At 42.0% G+C, this 23,115-nt stretch overlaps 6 protein-coding genes across 7 annotated transcripts; 5 read left to right on the plus strand and 1 right to left on the minus strand.

The window, feature by feature from the left end:
• Positions 1-470: 470 nt before the first annotated feature.
• LOC102710026 (NADH dehydrogenase [ubiquinone] iron-sulfur protein 7, mitochondrial) lies at positions 471-2,964 on the plus strand. The gene is made up of 2 exons (XM_015837380.2): positions 471-839; positions 2,401-2,964. The coding sequence occupies exons 1-2, from the start codon at positions 472-474 to the stop codon at positions 2,633-2,635; spliced, it is 603 nt and encodes a 200-aa protein (XP_015692866.2). The 5' UTR covers position 471; the 3' UTR covers positions 2,636-2,964.
• Positions 2,965-3,500: 536 nt separating this feature from the next.
• On the plus strand, positions 3,501-5,659 carry LOC102720604. The gene is made up of 3 exons (XM_006654636.2): positions 3,501-3,610; positions 3,685-3,898; positions 5,246-5,659. Exons 2-3 carry the CDS (start codon positions 3,708-3,710, stop codon positions 5,430-5,432), a joined length of 378 nt encoding a protein of 125 aa, XP_006654699.1. The 5' UTR covers positions 3,501-3,610; positions 3,685-3,707; the 3' UTR covers positions 5,433-5,659.
• A 458-nt stretch (positions 5,660-6,117) lies between these two features.
• On the plus strand, positions 6,118-10,090 carry LOC102710308 (CLP protease regulatory subunit CLPX3, mitochondrial-like). Its single transcript, XM_006655458.3, has 14 exons — positions 6,118-6,424; positions 6,648-6,709; positions 6,788-6,864; positions 6,943-7,022; positions 7,174-7,224; positions 7,766-7,840; positions 7,927-8,004; positions 8,237-8,293; positions 8,847-8,917; positions 9,013-9,112; positions 9,192-9,296; positions 9,372-9,434; positions 9,547-9,669; positions 9,744-10,090. The coding sequence occupies exons 1-14, from the start codon at positions 6,218-6,220 to the stop codon at positions 10,062-10,064; spliced, it is 1,470 nt and encodes a 489-aa protein (XP_006655521.3). The 5' UTR covers positions 6,118-6,217; the 3' UTR covers positions 10,065-10,090.
• A 324-nt stretch (positions 10,091-10,414) lies between these two features.
• LOC102710595 (pentatricopeptide repeat-containing protein At3g49240, mitochondrial-like) lies at positions 10,415-12,678 on the minus strand. The gene has a single exon (XM_006655459.3). The coding sequence runs from the start codon at positions 12,594-12,596 to the stop codon at positions 10,689-10,691; it is 1,908 nt and encodes a 635-aa protein (XP_006655522.2). The 5' UTR covers positions 12,597-12,678; the 3' UTR covers positions 10,415-10,688.
• A 1,161-nt stretch (positions 12,679-13,839) lies between these two features.
• On the plus strand, positions 13,840-16,415 carry LOC102710880 (uncharacterized membrane protein YuiD). Its single transcript, XM_015837188.2, has 2 exons — positions 13,840-14,514; positions 15,956-16,415. The coding sequence occupies exons 1-2, from the start codon at positions 13,864-13,866 to the stop codon at positions 16,115-16,117; spliced, it is 813 nt and encodes a 270-aa protein (XP_015692674.2). The 5' UTR covers positions 13,840-13,863; the 3' UTR covers positions 16,118-16,415.
• A 4,010-nt stretch (positions 16,416-20,425) lies between these two features.
• On the plus strand, positions 20,426-22,593 carry LOC102720879 (calcineurin B-like protein 4). Of its 2 annotated transcripts, none has more exons than XM_015837335.2 (8): positions 20,426-20,637; positions 20,773-20,855; positions 20,951-21,031; positions 21,136-21,244; positions 21,337-21,389; positions 21,504-21,584; positions 21,702-21,814; positions 21,935-22,593. In XM_015837335.2, the coding sequence occupies exons 1-8, from the start codon at positions 20,493-20,495 to the stop codon at positions 21,987-21,989; spliced, it is 720 nt and encodes a 239-aa protein (XP_015692821.1). In that variant the 5' UTR covers positions 20,426-20,492; the 3' UTR covers positions 21,990-22,593. The 2 variants fall into 2 exon arrangements, with proteins under 2 accessions (XP_015692821.1, XP_006654700.2); XM_006654637.3 differs by having other exon boundaries at positions 20,427-20,637; positions 20,951-21,010.
• Positions 22,594-23,115: the final 522 nt, after the last annotated feature.

The raw sequence follows: 23,115 nt of genomic DNA on the forward strand, positions 1-23,115 counted from the left end.
TATTATAAAACTAGAGGGAACATAAAGGTTAATCATAGAACGGCCCGTAACCAAAATTTTAAATTTATATTTATAATATTTTTATCATAATTTATTTTACAAAATTTAGTTTTAAATTTATATATATATAAATATATAAAAGTTTTACTCGTAAATTATTTTTAATCTCGGAGCGGGCTCGGGCCTTCAGTTCTTTTTACCTTCAGTTCACTTTGGTAAAAACTGCCTCTCTTCGGTACATCCTCCTCCACGCTGTCACGTGGCACGGGCGCGAGCCGACCAGTCAACAACTTCTACTACAGCGAGGAGGCGTGTCCCCGACACGCACCGCACCGCTCTCCTCTCGCCGCCTTCCCCAAACTCCACCCCACCTCTGCCTCCCCCTCCCCGGCGACTCGGAGAAGCCGCGCCTCCGGTAAGTCGGTAACCAACCGCCGCCTCCCCGACCGAACCATCGAGGCATCATCAACCATGGCGCTCCTCCCCCGCACGGCGCGGCTGGCGGCCCTCTCCGCCCCGCGCGCCTACTCCGCCGCCGCGTCGGCGACGAGCTCCGCGTCGCCGGCGCCGTACGGCGGGGCGCCGCCGCCGGCCCCGGCCTCCAAGGCGGCGGAGTTCGTGATATCCAAGGTGGACAACCTGATGAACTGGGCGCGGCGGGGCTCGATCTGGCCCATGACGTTCGGGCTCGCCTGCTGCGCCGTGGAGATGATGCACACCGGCGCCTCCCGCTACGACTTCGACCGGTTCGGCGTCATCTTCCGCCCCTCGCCGCGCCAGTCCGACTGCATGATCGTCGCCGGCACGCTCACCAACAAGATGGCGCCCGCTCTCCGCAAGTCCGTACTGCCCCCCCTTTACCTCGCGTTCTTCTTTACCTGTAGCTATCAAATTTGTGATTTATTTCGTGTCTTCTGGGAGAAGTGAGCAATTTTTTTTTGTTAGGATGCTCTATTTTGCGCTTTGAATTGGCTGGTGGAGCTGATTATATTTACACTTCAGCAGGGGACTACCATTGGATTGTTAATTCTTGGTCATGTTAGGTGGCATACGAATATATGATGTTCGATAGATTCTACAGATGCTATCCTTATACTTACATGCTAGATAGTTCAAGGTCAACTAATCTGAGCTTACTATGTGTTCTCAGCTTCGATTTTGTATGGCATGCCCTTGTGCTATTTTAATATGTATTTGTAAATCAGAGTTGCATGCAGTTTGTAGTGTCAGGAATGCTTGTTCAAATATCATAAGGATGATTAGTGGTTTTCCATATCAAAACATGAGCCATGTGTCTTCTGAACATAGTTAATGTAAATTTAAGTGTATAACCGCTAAAGGAACATTCATATCCACTTCTATTAGTTGTACTTAAGACTGATTCCTCTTCATTGTTTCTTTTATTTGTGGCTAGTATGCACTACCAGTATTAAGAATTACTATTGATTCGGATGCCTTGTTAGGCTTTGGAGAGTCGTTTAAATAACCCATGAATAAATAAAATTCATAGGTACACTAATATTTTGGGTGCTTGCTGCTTTATGTTCTAGCTATCTGTGCTGAAATAAGATCATGTCCATTGTCTTACTCAAAGAGAATCCCATGAAAGCAACACATCTAGATGCATTTGTCTTATGACGTATCACTCCGTTTCACAATGTCAGACTTTCTATTATTGCCTAGATTCATATGGATGCTAATAAATCTAGACATATATATATATATATATATATATATATATAAATTATATACATTCATCAATGATAAATTTAAGCAATGCTAAAAAGTCTTACAATATAAAACGGAGGTAGTACAAAAGATCTGTGAAGGTTAAAATCATAAATCATCTAAAGTTGATCTTAGACAGAGGCCTCACACTTGCCAAAGCTGCTGCAGTTGTGTGAAACTGTGGATGAAGGACTGATGGTTCCTTAGTATGAACATGCTTTAATTGTAGCACCTTTGCAAATGTGTATATGGTTACCCTAGGGAGTATGACAATTCCTTGCATGAATTTGGTTTCGACTCTGCAAGTCTGTGTATATGGTTATGGTTATTCTGTGAACTAGACCTGTTTTCTTGTGGGAATTTGGTTTTGATCACCAAAAGGAAGGTTTATTGCTTATTGAAATAACAATTTTATGTGATGTATTGTTGATGCCCCCATGGTTCTTGGTATGTGTGAATCATAACGAACAAGGACCAGAACTGAAGAATATTGGTTGGAAACCTTGAAAATTCATGCATACATTAAAAAGGTTTATGTAAACTACTGTTGACACCCGTGTAAGGCCTTCTCCTTAGTGAGCGTCTTTTGTTAGCTACCAATTCAATAGCCATATGGGCATACTCATAGTTTGCAATGTTGCTGACATTTGTAGCTCTCTTTGTCTCCTGTAGGGTTTATGACCAGATGCCAGAGCCTCGATGGGTTATTTCGATGGGCAGCTGCGCCAACGGTGGTGGATACTACCACTACTCCTACTCTGTCGTGCGCGGATGCGACAGGATTGTACCCGTGGACATCTACGTCCCAGGATGCCCTCCAACTGCTGAAGCTCTGCTCTATGGCGTCCTTCAACTGCAGAAGAAGATCAACAGGCGCAGGGATTTCCTTCATTGGTGGAACAAGTGAACCCGCCGTTCTCTGCTCTCCTATCTGCTACTACAATCCTGTCAGAATTTTATCGAGCTTCTAGGTTAAATAAAAGAAAGCATGTGCTTTCTGATCATCAAACTCCTAGTAGATGTTGCAGTGAGCTCCTGGCTATCTTGCTGTGTTGCTTCACGCTTCATGGACAAACCACATGTGTTGAAAGTGAAGTTGCTGCTATTATGTACTTTGTGTTGTATTCTACCAAAGATGTAACAATAACATTGTATCTGATGCTCAATGTGCGTTGCGATACTGTATACTTTACCGACTTGGTGTAAATACTAATAGCAAAAGTGATGAATTGTTAATGGCTAGTTGTAATCTGAGCACTATACGATCTGATTGCTGAATCTTCTATAGTTCTTTTTCTTAAAAAAAAAGAGGGTAAATTGTACTTTGGGTCATCTTCTATTACCCAGTTTTATTTTGCAACACCTTTAATCCCATCTTTCACGTTGGATTGGATCAAATAATCTTAATATTGTTGTAGTTTGGATCGCCCCAAATAATTCTTTCATGCCTAGCCTCCTTTTCATCAAATATAAAAGACGTTTGCTGATATATTTAAGGTCGTTTGGTGTGTATGGGTTGATTGTAAACTTTAACAATGATAAATTTACCTGGTTTAAAGTGAAAAAAAATAATTCCGATGCAAAACTAGCTAATAAAATATAGTCTGAAGTTGTAATTCACTCTGTTTTTTTTCTCCCCCTCAATACTTTGGAGACTTTGAAACGTACATAAATCATGAACACATGTAACATCTGCATCAAATAAAGCAAATCTTGATTTATTCCAACTTAAACCGGCTATGACGGTTTGACCCCTTCCCCAAGCCAATTAAACCCACACGGTGGCCACCCCATCTTACCTCTCCCGGGCGACAAAATCCTCCCCTCAAATTCGCGCCGCCGCCGATCTCCTCCTCTCCTTCCGATCTCCCCTCCGCCACAGGTAAGCCAGAGAAGGCCTCCCGATCTCGAATCCAGATTGGGACCTCCTTCTCACGATCTCGCCTTGCATTGCAGCCGATCCGATTCGGAGCAGATCCATGGCGGGGCTGGCGTCGAAGCTGGCCCAGATGCAGGCCAAGGCGTGCGAGGCGACGAGGTTCGCGGCGAAGCACGGGTGCGCGTACCACAGGACGCTCATGGAGAAGAACAAGAAGTACGTCGCCGACCCGCCTACCATCGAGAAGTGCCAGGAGCTCTCCACGCAGCTCTTCTACACCCGCCTCGCCAGGTCCGCCCCCGCGATCTCCCTCCCCTTCCCCGATCTCTCAGCTCCCCACATCTGAATATCGGATTGCATTCTCCATTAGGCCACGATCTCGATCACCTACATATTCTGGAAGGCCACTGCTGACATTCTAATAGTCTATAGCGAAACATAATAGTCGCTGCTCGTTCTAACAATTGTGCTTGTTTGTTTTCATTGAATAGATTAGCAGTATATTATGTAAAGTGACAATGCAGGAACTTTGTACCATAAAAACTCTGGAAATTGCAACGTTGAAAAGTGGGTTGTTTTGGTGTTGTTCTTCGCAAGAATGAAAAAGCTAAGATGTAATAATGATCACCAATCACTTTATTCCATTCTAGTAATGAACTATTGCTCCCAATCTCTTAGAAATTGGACCAAATGAAAATAATCAACAAAATGCGTATTCCACTCTAGTTGGTCATGATGTGAACATAAGCCCATTACATTCCCAACTGCGTTTTTGTGGATTTTATACATTATTTGATGAACAAGCTGCGCAGTTCAGTGAGCTATGGAAAAATAAGTTCTTCCTCCTAAATTCTATGTAAATGAAGGTGTAGGAGATAAATTGTAGGTTCGTATGGTAATGTGGGTTGAAAATCACACTTACTCCCTCCATTCCAAAATATAAACATTTCTGGAATTTCAATCTTGTACTAAAATATAAGCATATAATCATTTTTTATACTTTTCACATTATTATTTGTCTCGTCAATCAATTTGCATTCAAAACTCTTCCTATTTTACCCTCACTACCCTCTCACCTCCGGCCATTCCTTAATTATTAAGAAGTACCATAATCCTTTCTTCGCAACCTTAATCCCTGTTAAACAACCTAGAAATGTTTATATTTTGGGGCGGAAGTAGTACATGAAAACTTAAAGCATTGTGGATTGGCCTTGGGAAGCTTGACCTGATAGGGAAACAAGTTACATCTGACAAGCTATGGTCTTTAGACAACACTTCTTTTTGGACATAGTCACAGGTTGTAATTCTTCCTGACCATCCATTTTGTTTTCATTCTTCTTTTGATAGTTATTGTTTGAGTTGGACTTTTGCTTTTACTTTATAGACTAAAAGCAGGTTGCCTATTTTACCTTTATTTATTCGTTTATGTTGGTGTGAGATATGCCTTTGTGCTCATTCCTTTTGTAATTGTCTTTCATGGTGATATTATGATATAATACCTCTGATAAGGGAGGGTTCATTAAATAGGTGAGTGATCATTCATTTCATGACATAATTTCATTCACATCATAAGTTGCAACTTGGAGTCTTCAGTCTCAGTGAGCCTATGCTATAACTACTGACACATGTTTCTTGCAGCCTTCCTGGTCGGTATGAATCATTCTGGAAGGAAATGGATCAAGTGAAGAATGTGTGGAGAAACAGAAAGGACCTGAATGTTGAGCATGCTGGCGTTGCTGCACTTTTTGGCGTTGAGTTGTATGCGTGGTTCTGTGCTGGTGAGATCATTGGCCGAGGATTTACTCTCACAGGCTATTATGTCTGAGTGCTAAGGAACCACATTAGTCGCCGACTCACCTTTTTCTCATTGAAGATTCTGTTTAGTGTTAGGATCAGTTTATTAAGATGTGATGATTCAGAGTTTTGTTTTCCTGAATTACTTGATGCGGGTGAATGGACATCTCAGTGAAACCAATGTGACGAAGTTCAATAATTCAGTGAATCTTAGTTGAAGTATGCATTATCTTTCTGATATTGAATAATTTGATGCCATCGGTTGCTTTGTTTTGCCGTTTGTTTTGGTGCCCAATTCTCATTTTAGCAAGCAGATCATATTAGTTTGGCACACGCTCTCTGTGTAGGGTTTAGAACACCCTTGGCAAATTTCAGTTGTTTCATATTTCTTTCATCAGGTAATTATAATTATGACTGACATGGATTAGTGGTCAGTTTTCATGTTGTTTCAAGCTCGATCACTGTGTTACAAGTCACTTTATTCATGTTACTGCGAATGTGATGTAAATATTTATGTAAAAGTGCAACACTACTAGCCTCCAAAACCTTGATTTAGGCCCAACACTTGGTATCAAATATTGGGCCGCATTTATACGGGCCTAAATGTATCACTCTATTATGGGCCTTAATGGGCCACGTTTAGATGGGTCTTTTTGGGCCGAAGGAAAATATATTTGCTGTATAATCTGAGTAATTTCGAAGGTTCTGAACCGAACCGAATAATAAAGAAATAATTATCGGCAGCGAAAGCGGCTAATCGGCGAACAGATCGCCGTCCGGTGGCTGCTCCGGCGACCGCGGCCGGCGGCTGGTCCCATGTACTCCGCCGCTCGCCGCCTCCTCACCGCCCGCGTGGGCTCCTGCGCCGGCCCGCGGCTGTCCGCGGCGGCGGCGGGGACGGTGTTTGCGACCCGCTTCTGCTCCACCACGGCGCGGTCCCCGTCGCCGCGTCGGTTCCCGACGCCTAAGGAGATCCGCAGGGGCTTGGACGAGTTCGTCGTCGGCCAGGACAAGGCCAAAAAGGTTAAAACAAGTTTGCTGAATCACTAAACCTCCCTTCTCGTCGCTGCGTGTGAGCGTGGTGGACATGGTTAATGATAAAGACGCTATCTATCTAGTATCTGCTCGATTTGCATGTATTCACTAGCAAGTTAAAATTATGCAACTTTGGTTCAAATTCTGGAACTGTACAAATTTAAGGATATCCTTAAGGGCATGTGCTTAAAAGGGGAGCTTGCTTGTGCAGGTGCTTTGTGTTGCTGTGCACAACCACTACAAGAGGATATACAATGAATCTTCAAATAAGTGGTTAGATCCTGCAAAATTCATTTGGTGGTTCGGTTATGCATCACGATTTTGACATCAATTTCATCCGTGGTGATATAGTTATGTTAGTTCGAGTGGTGAGGATGACATTGAACTTGAAAAAAGTAACATCCTTCTGGTTGGGCCAACAGGATCAGGTGATACGAACACATACATGGTTCATCACTGTATTGTAAATGCGGTCTGCTAATTTCATTCTTTTGTTATGATGGTAGGCAAAACATTGCTAGCCAAAACTTTAGCTCGGTTTGCGGATGTTCCATTCGTGATTGCAGATGCAACCGCAATTACACAGGTAGGGACGGCTGCTTCATGCATCCTGAAAATTTCTTCGATGTTTGAAGTTGCTTACTGCTTAGTTCCATGTGTCATGGATCGCGGCAAAAAAAACCGATTGTGTGTGCTACTTTCTTCTTTCTGATGCCACAAAAAGACTGCTTTTCCAGGCTGGGTATTCAGGTGAAGACGTCGAATCTATAATTTGCAACCTTCTGGTGGTATGTAACAGCTTATCACTCCCTTTCTGGCTGTTTATGTTCTCTTTTGGGCTATCTAATGTTTCTAATATTTGAGTTACTCCCACCATCCCAAAGTATAAGAAGCTTTAGAGTTGCGGGTATTAAGAAAGTAGGTGGAATTAAATATGTGAAGGTTGTGATTGGTTGAGAGGAGGAAGTAGAAGGGGAAATTGAATGGAGTGTTGTGACTGGTTGAGAAGAGGATGCATGTAGAGAAGCTATTGTATTTTGGGACAAATTTTGAATACTAGAAGTTATATTTTGGGATGAAGAGAGTATTTGAATACGGTTTTGACATAATTTTCCTAAGTTACTGTGCTACTATCAATTCTCCAGCAAATTGTTAATAACCAGCTCCTTTGTATGTATAATGATCAATGAATCTTGGATCCCTATCATCTGCAAGAAAATGATTTTGGTGCCAATAGCCATCTTGGGCATAATCTGAACTGGATCAAGCTTATATATTTTATTAAACAATTAACCATGTATTGCTTGTCTGACATGCTCTTCGTTTTAGGCTGCTAACTTCAATGTTGAAGCCACAGAGCGCGGGATTGTTTACATTGATGAAGTTGATAAACTCATAAAGAAGGTCATTGAACAGATTAGTTCTGAACTACTGCCATGTCTAGCGAAAGTATTTACAATTGCAATAATTGGATACGGTCCCACATTCAGGTTGAATGCCATGAGGACAGGAGGGATGTCTCTGGAGAGGGTGTCCAGCATGCTTTGTTAAAAATATTTGAAGGAACAGTAAGTGCATATATTGATCTTCTGATCTGTCAAGTAAAATTTATCTTCGTATTTTTAGTACTTGATAGTTTCACTAGCCATTCAGAAGAGGGTGAGATCTGATTAATTGCCCGTGTAAGTTTTTTCCTGGCCATATGCATGACAAATGCTGGCTATAAGTTTTTTCTCCCTGAATATCGAATTTAGTCATGTTCTTTCTCTGAAAATGATCCATCAATTGCTATCATTCTAGGTTATCAATGTGCCAAGAAAAAGAAATCAAGATAATATATCCGATGGTCATGTCGAGGTAGTTGATTCTGAATCTTTTGATTATTTTCTCCAGTCAGTTGTCGGTAATACCTACCTTATTGTTTATCAACATGATAATTTTGCTACAGAATAAAGTTACAGGCTCTTGATTTCAACAAAACATATCATTGGTGTTCTCTAACTGCAAGTTGCAATTTTTGTTCAAATTCAAAGTAATTACTAAGATCCATCTGTTTCTAAATATAGGTTGTGGTGGGATTTATATAGTTAACCTTTTACTTTGATCATTACTAAACAGGAAACTAGGAAGTATATATAATGACTGTCTGAAAATAATAAATTTTTGATTTGTTTTCTTGCAAGATACTTTCACCTTTTCTTTTCTAGTATATTGTGATATAGAACAACCAAAGTAGGTTGTTAGATTTTCTTTAAGAAACTTGTATCTGCAGATGGAAGAATCATATGTTAAAATGTGACCAGTTCCTTACATTATAGTATAATGGGGCAATTTTTGAGACATTAGACGATGAATTTTTCATCCATATGCTGGAATTATACTCTCAGTCTCATGTTAATTTATATTGCAGGTTAATACCAAAAATATACTCTTCATCTGTGGAGGTTCCTTCTCTGGCTTGGGAAAGATAGTATCAGAAAGGTCGTGCAGTTACAAATAATATGAACTATAATTGTCTGAATTGTTAATCTTTGTCCAGATTTACATGTTGTCTTAAAGTACTTGTGCTATTGAAGACGCCAAAACTGCCATTTGGGGTTTGGACTTCCAGCATCTGGTGATTTGCGGAACTGTGGCTGGACAAATGCTCTCGGGGAATCATGCTATGTTGAATCTGTATGATCAGTTGCTGACAAATGTCAAACACATTATTTTAATTCCACATAGAGATATTTTTCAATGATTTCCTTTTTAGATTGAAAATGATGACCTGATCGCGTACGGCCTCATACCAGAATTTATTGGGAGGTTGCCAATAACAGTTGGCTTGAATGGTCTCACTGAAGCTCAATTGGTTCAGGTAGCAATGTTTATTATTTGTAATTTTGTGATTTTGTGTCCACATCTTCCAAAACTAATCTATTTATCCCTTCAGATTCTCATGGAGCCAAAAAATGCAATAGGAAAACAATACAAGAAGTTGTTCAAAATGAACAATGTGAGTCTGGTTCTGTTCATTCTTCTTTTGATTCAACTGCAGGCTGTGACTAAAAATGCTGTCGTCTGTGTTCTATTGACAACAACATATTTTTCTCATTTCCCCATGTAAGGTCAAGCTGCATTTTACTGAAAATGCTTTGCGGCTAATAGCAAAGAAAGCAGCTGCACGACAAACAGGAGCTCGAGAACTGAGATCTATAATGGAAGATATTTTGACAGAAGCAATGTTCGAGGTGCCTTGCAGTTTCTTATTTTCCAGCATGTCAGTAGACATTGACTAGCACTAATTTTGTCGTTCTATTTGCAGATTCCTGATGCACGGGAGGGAAAAGAGAAGATAATTGCTGTTCTTGTTGATGAAGAGTCTGTAGGGTCACTGCATTCTCGAGGATGTGGAGCCAAGATTTTCCGTGATGATGGGGCCTTAGAGCTGTATGTTTACCAGAACAATATCAGACTGCCAGGGTTAATCCAAGGGAACCCTAAACGTACTCGCATTTTAAGTATCTGCCTTTTAGTCGCTTTGTCTGCAACTAAGCTGTGGGTTTACCATACATTTCACTGTTTCTCCTCGATTTACGAATGGGTTGTATCCATACTATGTAAAGCCAACATATTTACACAATAAAGTATAGTATTAAGCTTTAGTATTTTCGTTTCACCGTTTCAAGTCTTGTTAAATGAGATGCCAGTATATCTGGGCCTGAGATAGAACAGGCCTTCGCATATATTGTTTGCTGTCTGTGTCGCAAGTTGCTCGTATATATTGTAAATACTGCAACATAGAGAACTGCTAGCGGATTGAAAAGAAAAAAGTACTCCCTCGTTTCATAATGTAAGATTTTCTAGCCTTATCTAGATTTATATGGATGCTAATGATTCTAGACGTGTATATAAATTAGATACATTCATCAATTGGTGAATTTAGGTAAGGCTAGAAAGTCTTATAACATGAAATAATATGAAACGGAGGTAGTAGTATTAAGCATTTTATACTGCACAAATAAAAAAAGGATTTCAAATGGTAATGCATGAAAATTTCGTGGCCGTCATTTTATTTTATAGTTAACATTGCAGTTACACATAGACTTAACCAGGGGTATAGTCATTTACTTGTTTGGTACCAAAAGTTGAAATCTTCATTGGCATATCAGAATTTACCCTGCGGTGCTCTTAGAATCGATATAAAATGACGGGTATAACCTCAGACCTACAGACAAATTAAGACATGATTGCTGGTGGTTGTAACATGTTACTGTTCATCTCCTTGTTTAGTTTCACCTCCTAAAGAAATGCCGTGAAGCGCCCCATCTCCAGCTGATGTAATTCCAAACATGCTCCGGAACCCACCATCCACTGTGTTTGCATCAGATTCTCCTGTTACATTTTCAGTCTTCCTTTTGTGCCCAAGGATAGCTTCAATGGCAGCGGCGCTAGCTCTAGCAGCAGCTTCGTCCTTGGCAGCAGCCTCTGCCCTTCTCTTCTCCCTCTCTTCCCTGGCAAGAGCATCTGCCCTTGCCTTCTCTTCTTCTGCCCGAGCTGCTGCCTCAGCTTTCTCCCTCTCCACGTCCTCATACAGCTTGGTTATGTCACCCTCCCTCCCTGCTTCACGGAGAGCGCCTTCCAAAAGCTCTCTCATTTCATCACTGAACACCAACTTCTCGTCCAAAAGAATATCCTTTGCGACATCAGTTGACCTGTCCAATCTAGCTGCACCAATGTATGCCTTTAGCAGTGCCTTGTAGCTTGCAATGCTTGGGGTAATTTCTTGCTGCTTCATCTGATCGAAATAAGTATGGGCATTGTCCAACATCCCGAAACCAATTAGGCCATCAACAAGCTTATGATAGGCATTTGCATCAGGCTTCAACTCCAACTCAGACATTCTGGAGAAGTAATTAATGCCGTTATCGATGCGATCAACCCTAAAGCAACCCTCCATCAGTAGCACATGTGTTTCCTCATCTGCTTTAAGACCACGTTCACCCATCTCCTTGTAGAGCAACTCAGCCTCACTTACCAACCGTTGGAGACCCAGATGGCGGATCAAATTATTATATGCTGCAACATCAGCGATGACCTCCCACTCCCCCATCCTCCTGAACACTGCAATTGCATCATCAAATCTCCCAGCAGCGCAGTAGGCATCCACCATCACACTGAAGCTTCTCACATCAACAGTAATCCTCAGTGGAGGATCATGCTCTTGTAGCATTCTTTCAAACAGGTTGAGTGCATCATCCAACCTTCCATTCTGCCCAAGTGCATCAACCACACCATTATAGCTCTGGGCTCCAAATTTCACTTCCGATTCTACACCGAGTGCCTCTTCGTAACAATTCATCGCTTTCTCCTCCATTCCCATAAGGAAGTAAGCCTTCATGAGGCTCCCATACACAATGCCATCAAGAATTGGCTCGCATCCAACCTTGTCTTTCAATTCTTCGTACAATTCCACGGCTTTCGCACCATCTCCGGCTTCCACAAACCCAGCCATGAGAAGGTTGTAGACCTGTGGATCAGGCCCGACGAACCCTGAGGCCAGCATCTCATCCTTGAGCTCGACAGCATCGATGAGGCGGCCATGGTCGACGACGAGGGACTTGACGACTACGCGGTACGCAGTTGGTGACGGGGGCACTGGGGATCCAGGGCGAGAGATGAGGCGGAGGTGGTGGAGCGCGGCGTCGGGGAGGCGGCGAGCGGCGAGTGCCGAGAGGTAGAGCGCGTGCGTGGCGGCGGTGGGCGGGACAGCGGCCTGGAGGGCGAACCGGTGGAGCGCGAAGAAGTCGTCGAGACGCCGCTCGCGGAGGAGCGCGGCGAGGACGGCGGCGCAGGTGAAGGAGGAAGGGCGGCAGTTGGAGTGGAGCGCGTGGCGGGTGAGGAGCGAGGCCTCGGCGAGGTCGGCCGCCTCCCCATTGGAGGAGGACAGGAGCGCGAGGATGCGGTTGTGGAGCGCGAGGCGGGAGGGCGCGAGCGACGGGAGGGGCTCCGCGAGGCGCACGGCGCTGGGGGAGGGCGGCGGGGTGGGGGGAGTCGCGACGAACGAGTCGCGGCGCCGCGCCCGGCGGGAGGCCGCGGCCGAGGCGGCGTCGGCGTGCGCGAGCGGGAAGAGCGCCGGCACGAGGCGGCGCGCCGAGATTGACTTGGACAGCGACATCTCCAGTGGCTCGCCCGGCGGCGGCGGCGGCGAGCGGCGAGAGGCGAGAGGGTTTTGGGGGGAGGTTGCGAGACGGTGGCCAAAACGCGCATTTTTGTAACAATACGCCTTTGCTTCGAGGAGACGTATTTTGCTTGTCCCGCTTCAACTACTCCCAAGTCCTAACTTTTGTTTTTTTTAAAAAAAAAATCCTCTGGGAATAGCATAAAATGCAAAAAAAACTTCAAATATATTTTGCTTTTTCAAAAACATTGCTAGTTCGATTATTCATCTTATTTTTTTTAAAAAAATATTATTTACTCTATTGTGACTTATTTTACCGCTGCAAGTACTAATGTACATTTTAATGTTCGCACTAATTTTTTGAAAAGTTAAAGTACATACACTAAAACTTAAAGGTACTATTATATGTTCAATAAATTTCTATAGTTCTATAGTAGCAAAAGGAACAATTCAAACTGAGCATATGCTATTCCCCTTGACAAAAGAATATCCCTGCGGGAACAACCGCAAATCGGCCATACATCATTGTGGTGTTTATTTGAAAGCGATTTTTTCAAGTAAAACAATATTGTGCCAGGTACTCCATTTAGTTTATTTTCTATTTTTGACACGGTTGAGTTTTGAACTCACATTTGACCACTCATACTTTTTTAGAAAAATAAAAAACTTTGTTATCATTTATTTTATTATGACTTATTTTATCATCAAGTAAATTTTGAGCATAGATTATATTTTTTATATTTGGATTAGAAATCAAGTAAAATAAATAGTCAAGCATATAAGTATATAACCTAAAAATCAGCAACATGAAACATAAAAGACACGGATCGAGTACGTCATACACCAAGCAGCGACAAAAAAACACTCGAAAATACCAAATTTCCCAATCCATTTCTCACACCAAAAAATAAAGAAAAGAGTGAAAAAATTTCCAGAATCTGCAAGAACATGCCAAGCTCAAACTCAAACATCGATCGACTGGCCGCTCCGACCACGCGTCCGCCGGCGATTGGCCGCGCCGGACGCCGGGACGGCGACTCCGACCACCCGAGAATCTTCGCAGTAATATGCCACCGTGGCCCCCTCGCCCTGACCGAATTTCCCGAAACACCCCTGCGACACCTGCCATTCCGACACGGCCAAATGCGGTAATAATGGGAAAATACGAGGGGTATTTTTGTCCAAGGAGATGTCAGTATAAAATACTAACCACATAATCGCCACGGCCACACCACCTCCTCCGCGGCGATGCGGAGCAGCAGCCATGGAGGTGCTCAGCTCCAGCCGCTTCTCCTCTAGGGTTTTCCCCAGCCTCCTCAGTCCCGTGTCCAGGCCGCTCAAGCCCCACGGCCGCCGCCGCCGCCGCCTCCTCCTCCTCCAGACGCTGTCGTCCTCCCCCGCCTCCGCCGCGGCGGCGTCGGCGGCGCCTCCGCCGCCGCCGGTCTGGCCGCCCACGTCGCTCTCCAGGCTCCTCGCCGCCGCGCTGCGGGGAGGGCGTGCGGTAGGGGAGCTCCCCGACCTGGCGGCGGCGGCGGTCGGGGCGGGGGGCGGGGCGGGGATAGGGACGCTGCTGATGAGCACGACGGCGGCGGCGGTGACCAAGGCGCGGGAGAACCCGTACATCCTGGCGCTCGCGGCGAACCCGACGTTCGTGTCGGGCCTCGTGGCGTGGGCGGTGGCGCAGGCCGCCAAGGTCGTGCTGACCTCCTTCGTGGAGCGGCGGTGGGACCTGCGGATGCTGTTCAGCTCCGGCGGGATGCCGTCGTCGCACACCGCGCTCTGCACCGCGCTCACCGCCTCCGTCGCGCTCTGCCACGGCGTCAGTGACTCGCTCTTCCCTGTCTGCCTGGGGTTCACCCTGATTGTTATGTATGACGCCACGGGCGTCAGGCGCCACGCGGGGATGCAGGCCGAGGTGAGCCAATGCTTTGGCTGCTTTGTCTATTTCTGTATTGCATTTCGACGAATGTCATATATTAGATATTTTCTAAAGTTCTGGCTTTGATTGCTAATTTGTCAAAAATGAGTTAAGAGATTTGGGGTAACACACTTATATTCACAATTTTCTATCACCAAGGAGGCTGGTGGTATGTTTTACCCAATGGGACAGATTATGGGATTGCTTATGCTGGTTCAATGCGGTAGTATTTGTGGCTTAGATACAGACTGATTGTTTTTTTAAAATCATTGTTTGGGAGTTGGGACAATACGATGTTCTTTTACCCTCAGCAGTAGATGTAATTGTTACCCTTTGAGAGATGATGGTAAATTTGTGATATGTGCAGACAACTGAATGTCTGAAAGTAACATTCTGACCTCATTAGGAACTTTAGCACAATTGTGAAACTACCCTGAATTGTGCTACATATAAGATTATGGTCGTCCTGATATGAAACAAACTATCCAGACCGCAAAACAGGGGCAGAGCAAGCAGGCGCCTCGCTTCCGCCAAGCTCTGTACATTTGCACTATACTTATTGTAGCTTTTGTCAGATTTCAAAATATTAATACTATTGGCCCCCTCCAACAAATAAAATTTGGTGTTTCTAGCTCCACCACTCAAAAGTTGATCATGTGTCGATTCTGTTATATAGGCTTCAGAAGTTTTCACATGGCAGTTTCAGTCTCTTTTGGCATAAACACATTTTGGCTTTGTGTTAGCAGGCCAGTGGCCTGAGCAGTCTTGATACTTGTTTCTCCTTGCATTGAATTGTTGGGAGGTAATAAAATTGTGTTTCAAGGGAAGGGCAATAAATAGCGTGATTGTTAGTGTTTAGCATCAAATATATTGAGCCATTCGAGACTATATCTTGATCCTTTCAGACCTTTGTGGTATTTTGGTGTCACATTTCAGTGCTACCTTCACTTTGCTTAGCTCATGTATTTTTTGTACATCGCAAAACAAGTTTATATTAGTTATCTGATTAAAGCATCCATTAGAATAACGCACGGCACAGACATAATGTCCCTGCATCAACAATGCAATCATTTTGTCAACAAGCTTTTATTGATCAATTCGCTTTAAGGCATGAGATTAGTTTTTTTTTTCCACATGGAAACTGCTAACAACGTCGCTAAGCTTGCATCTTGCAGTCCAGATCATCTACAAACCCACTTACAGGATTGATACTTATATGATCTTTGCATTCCAAAGCTGGTCTTTGCATTCTGAAGCTCTTAGGTTCAGGGCCCTTTGGATATTGGTTTTGGATAGCCATCATGACAACCCAGTAGCAATAGTGTGTTATGACAGGGTGCTTATTTCCTGGGTAGTGACTACACCAGATGCATCAAAATTCTGCCAATGTTGTGATGCTCTCTTATGTTACCTGATGCATACTTTATCTTTGACACAGGTACTCAATAAGATCGTTGAGGACCTGTTTCAGGGCCATCCAATTAGCGAAAGAAAATTGAAGGAATTGTTAGGACATACTCCGTCACAGGTTTTTGCCGGCGCTTTGCTAGGCATCATGGTGGCCTGGTTCTGTTGTCAGGGTTGTATTGTTCCCATTTGACTGCTGTTGTACGAGTGCTTCAGAAATGGAAAATCAGTTTGACACGAAAATTTTTGGTGCAGCTGGTGTAACCATTGTTCCAGGAAACAGCTAATTCATTTTCTGGCCTGTTTGCCTGTACATATATGTAACTCAATAGCAGTTTGATAATCTCAATTCGTAGTTGAGATTCAAGTCCTCTTGTGATCTGATTAAACTGGGAGTATTTTGCTCTCAGTTCTGAAAAATTCTGAAGTTACCCTGTACAACCCACTGTGTGATCAAGAAACCATAATTTGGCCATGTCATCCCTGCATCACATAGCAAGATTCAATGATGGTTGTTATTGGTTTCGGTCAAACAAACATATTCTATCTGGAACTGTGGAAGATGAACTATTACCCAACTGGTGGTGTTTTACCAGTATGCACAACTAGGGTAGATATGTTGTTTGGCAAATTGGATCATACTAACATGCTACTTTTGATAGGGCACACGTGCTGCTCCAAGCTTTTCCTTTTTTGTGTATGGCACCTTTTCAGCCAAGGTGCCTCACCCCAAAGTCGATGGCTGGGGATGAGGAGATCAATCACATGAAGCATGGCGTTGTCGGTTGTCCCCAACGAGACTTGCATGAAACTCACGATGCCTCAGGGAGTGCTGGTTCACGAGCCTGTTGTAAGTAGATAGGTAGGGAATGGGAAATTGCTTTAATTGTTTTAATGTATTCGTATATCGCAACGGATCGAGCATTACATGATTAAGGATGGACTGTAAAACTGAATTGAAAACAAAAGATTGGATCAATTCTAAAATGGTTACATATACTAGGAGAGGATGGAGGACGGGTGATTAGTAGCAGAGGTAAGTGTTGAAAATAAATCAAAAACGAAAACAATATTAGGGGCATAGTTGTGGCTGTACATTTTTTTTATTATTTAACTCATTTTATTAAATTATTTTAATAATAAAGGAGCTTTTGTAAATTTGTCATTAGTTTTTTTCTATATTGCAAGGATGGTATTTTTGTATTTTTTTTAGTTTTGTAATAATGTTTTAAACCAGTGATATATTTATAATTGTCCCAATAATAAACTACGCAAATAATGTTTTTTAAAATTTACACCTTTTAGCCATGCCTAGCATCACAGACGTGGCAAAAACATGATGTCATGCGATGTGCTCCAAGCGTGATATCGGTGTAACAATGTTAGTCGATTACGTCAGAACTACTGGTACGACTAAAAGATTCACATATAAAGTAAAGGCTAAATGGTGGGTGGGTTTAGTTTTAACATTAATAAATAAAAATTTTAAATAATAATAAAATTTCTGGCCATGGTACTTCCAGCCCCAGTGACACCATTCCTGGTTAGTCTACTTTTTTCTTAGGTGCGTGTACAAAAGCACTGATTTCACCACACACGCATTGGTTAATCAAGCAAAGCATGACACTAATTCAGCTTTGGTGCTTTAGGTGAGGGTGAAAACGGCTGGAAAGACCATGGGGGTGATCGTCCTGGTGATTTAGAAAAAAAGACGAACGGCAAACGAAAAATAATATCTGAATAAAAATTTTATATATATGTTCTTATGGATCTAAAGACAACACTAAAAAATAAACTATAATAAAAAACCCTAAAACTAAGTCTAAATTTAGGGTTAAAAATTCAAGTTTTAGCTTATAGGCATAAGTAAAAGCGAAAAATATCAGGCTGCATGTTTTTCTTGGAAATAAACCGAAAATGATATTAGGGCTTCTATCATTTCGCAGTTGCAACTATCCAAAATTTAAATTTTAAAACCTAATTTGGACTTAATTTTGTGTGTTTTTTCATCGTGATTTATTTTATAATTTTTGTTGTTGAGTTATTATCGGCATATATATATATATATATATATATATATATATATATATATATATATATATAAAAGCTTTACACATAAATTATTTTTCATATATAAAAACGTGGTTTCGTTTTTTCTTAGATATATCAATCTAAGTAGTGGCTGTAAACTTGTAATACATGCACCGCTATTGACACCATTCAAAGTCGACAGAAAAGGCAAAGTCGTATTGCTCCTGTTTGTTCATCATCTTGGATGAATGCCTGGGTGCGTGGCGTGTATTAATCCTGTGCAAAAGCACTGATTTTTCAGCACACATTTCTTAATCAGGCAAAGTATGACACAGATTTCACCTTGGTGCTTAATTTAGAATTAGAGGTGAACATGGAAAGAAACGAAAAGATGGATTCTCTAAAGGCAAGAGAATCCCAAAGTGATAAAAGAAGCACCTTGAAATGCTTGACGGTGTCTGCCACTCATCCCTAATAAAAACATGTCACCAGCAATAACCCACTTTAATTAGTGGTGACAAACACGGCCACACGTCATATTTGGAGCAAGGCAAATGATGCATGCAATGATGCAAACGTACTGCACAAAATAATTGTGAAAATGATGTAAAATGATGGGTGTTTTGGGGCGATTTTGTCAGGTACTTACAATGACAGAGAAATTGCACTAACTACTGTGATACCATGAAAGATCAGTGAGTGAAACACGCTGGGCATAGGACCGTTGCCATAAGCATTAGTATTGAGCTTTGGTTAACATATAGGGTGGGCAAAACAATAATGCACCTTTATGCTACTTCTCATTTAAATATAATATATACATTATTAATATATGACCCATCATTTATACACGTAATGTCTGAGAATTTATGCTATAACTAGTTAGTTATAAATGTGTAACTCATTCTTCTCTCTTCTAATATGTTATTTCTCTTTTATTTCATATAAGCATAGGTATAACATAGTTACATATGTCACTTATATTACTTATTATACTCGCTCACTACGAGATATATATCTGTAGCTAGATGAGCTACTTTTGCTATAGATAATATGGTAATAAGATATAGATGAGTTACTTTTGCTAAAGATTATTTGGTAACAAGATAGAGCCAACATTTGGTTCTAGAATTGTTAGTCTTTCTCCTGTTACACGGCTGTGAGCGTGACCCGACCCGAGTGCACGTCGCCTCCCTTTTATGTTTTCCCCATTCCACTCCAAGCTCTTCGATGGCTCAGCCACGTGCACGCTCAAAATAAATCGTTGTTTTTATAGAACACGGTACAAAATAGACGCTCATAACACACGCGTACTCTCTTCGTCCCTATGAGTATCTACGAAACCGGACCCACCATTTAGGATCTCAAGTACTACTAAAGTTTTTATAACTAATAGGTACGAAACCGGACCCCATCATTTAGGATATCAAGTGCTACTGAAATTTTTATAATCAATAGGTCAGAGGCTCTTTCGCAATAACCGGTGACTTTTACTTACACGAGCATCACAATGATCGATCAGTGGAAAGCAGAGCGCTTTTCCGGTAGAAAATCGGACGACAAAATCCATGGCAAGCAAGCAGCTGAAAGCCCCACATCCTGCCGTGCATGTATATATCTAGCTAGCTAGGCAGCAGCACCCGTGTTTAATTTATTACTACTGATGGTGATGAATCTATACCTACCCATCATCAACACCCTTTTATTTTTTAAAAGAAAAAAGATTGAGACATATATGTTAAATCAATTTTATTAACTATATTTTAATAAAATGATAATGATATTTTTTTTAATAAGATCTGTTAAAACGTTAAAACGTATGGTTAATACGTTAGTTTTCACGAAAGAAGAAAAGAAGATAGGAAAAGTCACGATAATAAAGACATCGATCAGCGATCGATTGGATCGATCGATCTACCGGCAGCGGGCGCAGAGTCCGCGACGGCCGCCGCCGCAGTCCGGCTTGATGGTGGCGCCGGCGCTGTAGTGCTGCGGAGGTACATGCGGCACTCTCGTTTTTTTTCGCTTGTATCTAAGTTTATACGCTAAACTTTAAAATTTTTAATATTAAATTGAAGCTGATTTTAAGATTTTTATTTTTTTAACACTAAAAACAGCATACATAAAAATTTTATTCTTTATAAAGTATTTTTCATTTGTAACGTGTCGTTTGATATTTTTTTCTTTTAAAAACAAACAATAACCGCCATCCTGTGGACTCAACTGCTCCGCTCACGAGAAGCTGTCACACACACAAATAAAAACACAATCTTTTCTTCATCTTCTTCTTACGATACTTTCGCGATTTGACTTGGAACGCCGGAGAACTCGCTATAAAATAACGCCCGGTTGCGTAATCTGAGATACAGCGAGACAGAGACTCCAGCGAGGAGGCGTGCGTGTCGCTGACTCACGTACGACAATTTTTTTCTCGCGCTCTTCTCTATAAACTCAGGTCAGAATTCGGATTTCCCTGCGTGTATGTATGAACTATGATGCCAAAGGGAGAGTCTTTCGCATGAATTTTGATCGATTTCATGTTCCTCATTTTGTGCCGTCGGCGAAGGCGGCGTCTCATCGGCCGGGGAGGGGTCGCCGCCATGGGCTGCGCGTCGTCGAAGCAGGTGCAGCGGCGGCCGCCGGGGTACGAGGAGCCGGCCGTCCTCGCCGCCCAAACCGCGTGTGAGCGTTCGCCGATGCCTCACCTGCTTCTTGCACTTCCACGGGGCTATGTGTATCATGTTTCTGTACGTGATGCGGGCGATTAATTTGCTTTTTTTCTGCATTGTGGTTGGCTGCGTGCGTGCGTGCTCGCAGTTACGGTGAACGAGGTGGAGGCGCTGCGCGAGCTGTACAACAAGATGAGCCATTCCATCATCAAGGATGGCCTCATCCACAAGGTCGATTAATACAGAGTTAATTTGATAAATTTGCTCCATTGGAGCTTTCTTGATGGTATGTATGCCTTCTTATTTTATTTTATTTTATTGAGCAGGAGGAGTTTCAGTTTGCCTTGTTCAGGAACAGCAGGAAGGTGAATCTCTTCGCGGACAGGGTTTGTTCTCGTTCAGTCCTGGTACTCTTTCAGCTGCAGGCAGGAGATGGCCAGCCAAATGGTCATCTTGTTCAATTCTTCTCTGAGCAAAAAATGGTGATCCTGTTGCATCTGGATTGCTGCAGGTGTTTGATTTGTTTGATCTGAAGCGAGACGGGGTAATCGAATTCGGGGAGTTTGTGCGGTCGCTCAGTGTGTTCCACCCAAAAGCACCTAAATCAGAAAAGACTGCGTGTATGGTTCTACCTCCTGTACATTCATCTTATCGTCATTTTCAGAAATAGGCGTATTCACTGTTCAGTTTATCTTTCTCGTCATTTTGGCAGTTGCATTCAAGCTATATGATCTAAGGGGGACAGGCTACATTGAGAAAGAAGAGGTGAATCATTCATGAAAATTTGTAATCTAGTACATGATAAGTTCTGAACTTCAATTAACAGATTTTTTTTTCAGTTAAAGAAAATTGAACAGATTATTTTGCTTACTGAAACAGCTCAGAGAAATGGTCTTGGCACTTCTAGATGAGTCAGATCTACGTCTTTCAGAGAGCGCTGTCGAGGCAATTGTTGATAATGTATTGTCAATTTGTAATTAACAAGATGCTTCTCTTTAAGCATTTACACTCTGAATATAAACTTCAGCTAATTTTTACCTCTGACGTAATCATTGTGCTGTTCCTTTTGACCTGTAGACATTCAGCCAAGCAGACTCAAATGGAGATGGCAGGATAGACCTCGAGGAATGGGAGGAGTTTGTTAAGGCGAACCCAGCATCACTAAGGAACATGTCACTTCCCTATTTACAGTGAGTACTGAATTTTTCAGTATAAATATGAAAAACTAGAGATGCCCTGAGGTTATTATCCTTTTTATTTCTTTTCTTCCGAATCTGAATGAATTTTGTCTCGTTATTGCAAACACTCAGGGACATTACCATGGCATTTCCTAGCTTTGTAGTGCATTCAGAAGCCCTTGACTGAGAAGATCCAGGTGCAATGTCCTACATGCAACCACAGTTGTGTTCCATATGCATGGACCATTGTGGCTAAAGCTCCAGGCAGCTCAGCTCCTTGCAGGTGCAGAATTTCAGAAGTAGGTTGCAACTGAATTCTCTGATCATCACAGCATGACGCCATGAGCAACAGAATGATATCTGATAACTATCAGATTGGCTTTCTTATGCCTATGTATAAGGAATACAGAGGCCCAGTAAGCAGCAGCACTGCAGCAAATTGTTCAAAGGAAGCAGCTGTAGTTGAAGTACTTGCCGTTGCTGAAATGCTTTCGTTGTACGTCTTGTATGTATAGTTGTAAGTCAGAAGTGATACTGATGACCATTGACCTGTAGTTGAAGTATATGCAACTATGCAGGTGTTCGTTTCCTCTGTAAAGTAACTTTGATGGTCCAAAGCAGAGGCCTGGAAGAACCAAAATGTCTTTGTAAAAGCGTTTGTCGTGTGAGAAATCTGCTCCCACCAGACACAGTGATGAGTGGAAAATAGATCGACCAATCTCTAGCAAAGCAAATGATACTAATATCATATATTGAGCTATCTTATATTCTTTAAGAAAAATCAATGAACTTTTAAGTGACATGCAAAACACGAGGAACATCCTCTCAAGTTGTAAAAAAACCACTTTCTTTGGGAAGGGAGTCTCGTTATTTCGCTTATGATTATGATTATAAGTATAAGTTAAAATTTAAATTTTTAATCTAAAACTTAGAATTAATTTAAGTGTTTTTCACTCAATTTATCTTCAGTTTTTGCTTTGAGGTCCCTAAGAAGACATATGTAAAAGTATTATTTATAAATTATTTTTTATTTATAAATATGTCATTTTACTTTTTTTTTCACGAAAAAGCCAACCGATAACACAGAAAGACTTTTTCTCATCAAGTAACGTTCCCTTGTTTTTTCATATAAATTAAAATTTATCATTTTTCTAAAAATAACAAGATAGATAATACGTAGTGTTACCCTTCATCTATGCCAAAAATACAATTTACCCCCTCAAACACTAAAGTAGACACTCCACGCCTCTGAATTTTCTCAAACTGGATGTGTCACTGCCTTGTACCTCCCTCAAATACTAAAATAGACACTC

Source organism: Oryza brachyantha, chromosome 5 (genome assembly GCF_000231095.2).
Source record: "Oryza brachyantha chromosome 5, ObraRS2, whole genome shotgun sequence".
Lineage (NCBI taxonomy): Eukaryota > Viridiplantae > Streptophyta > Magnoliopsida > Poales > Poaceae > Oryza > Oryza brachyantha.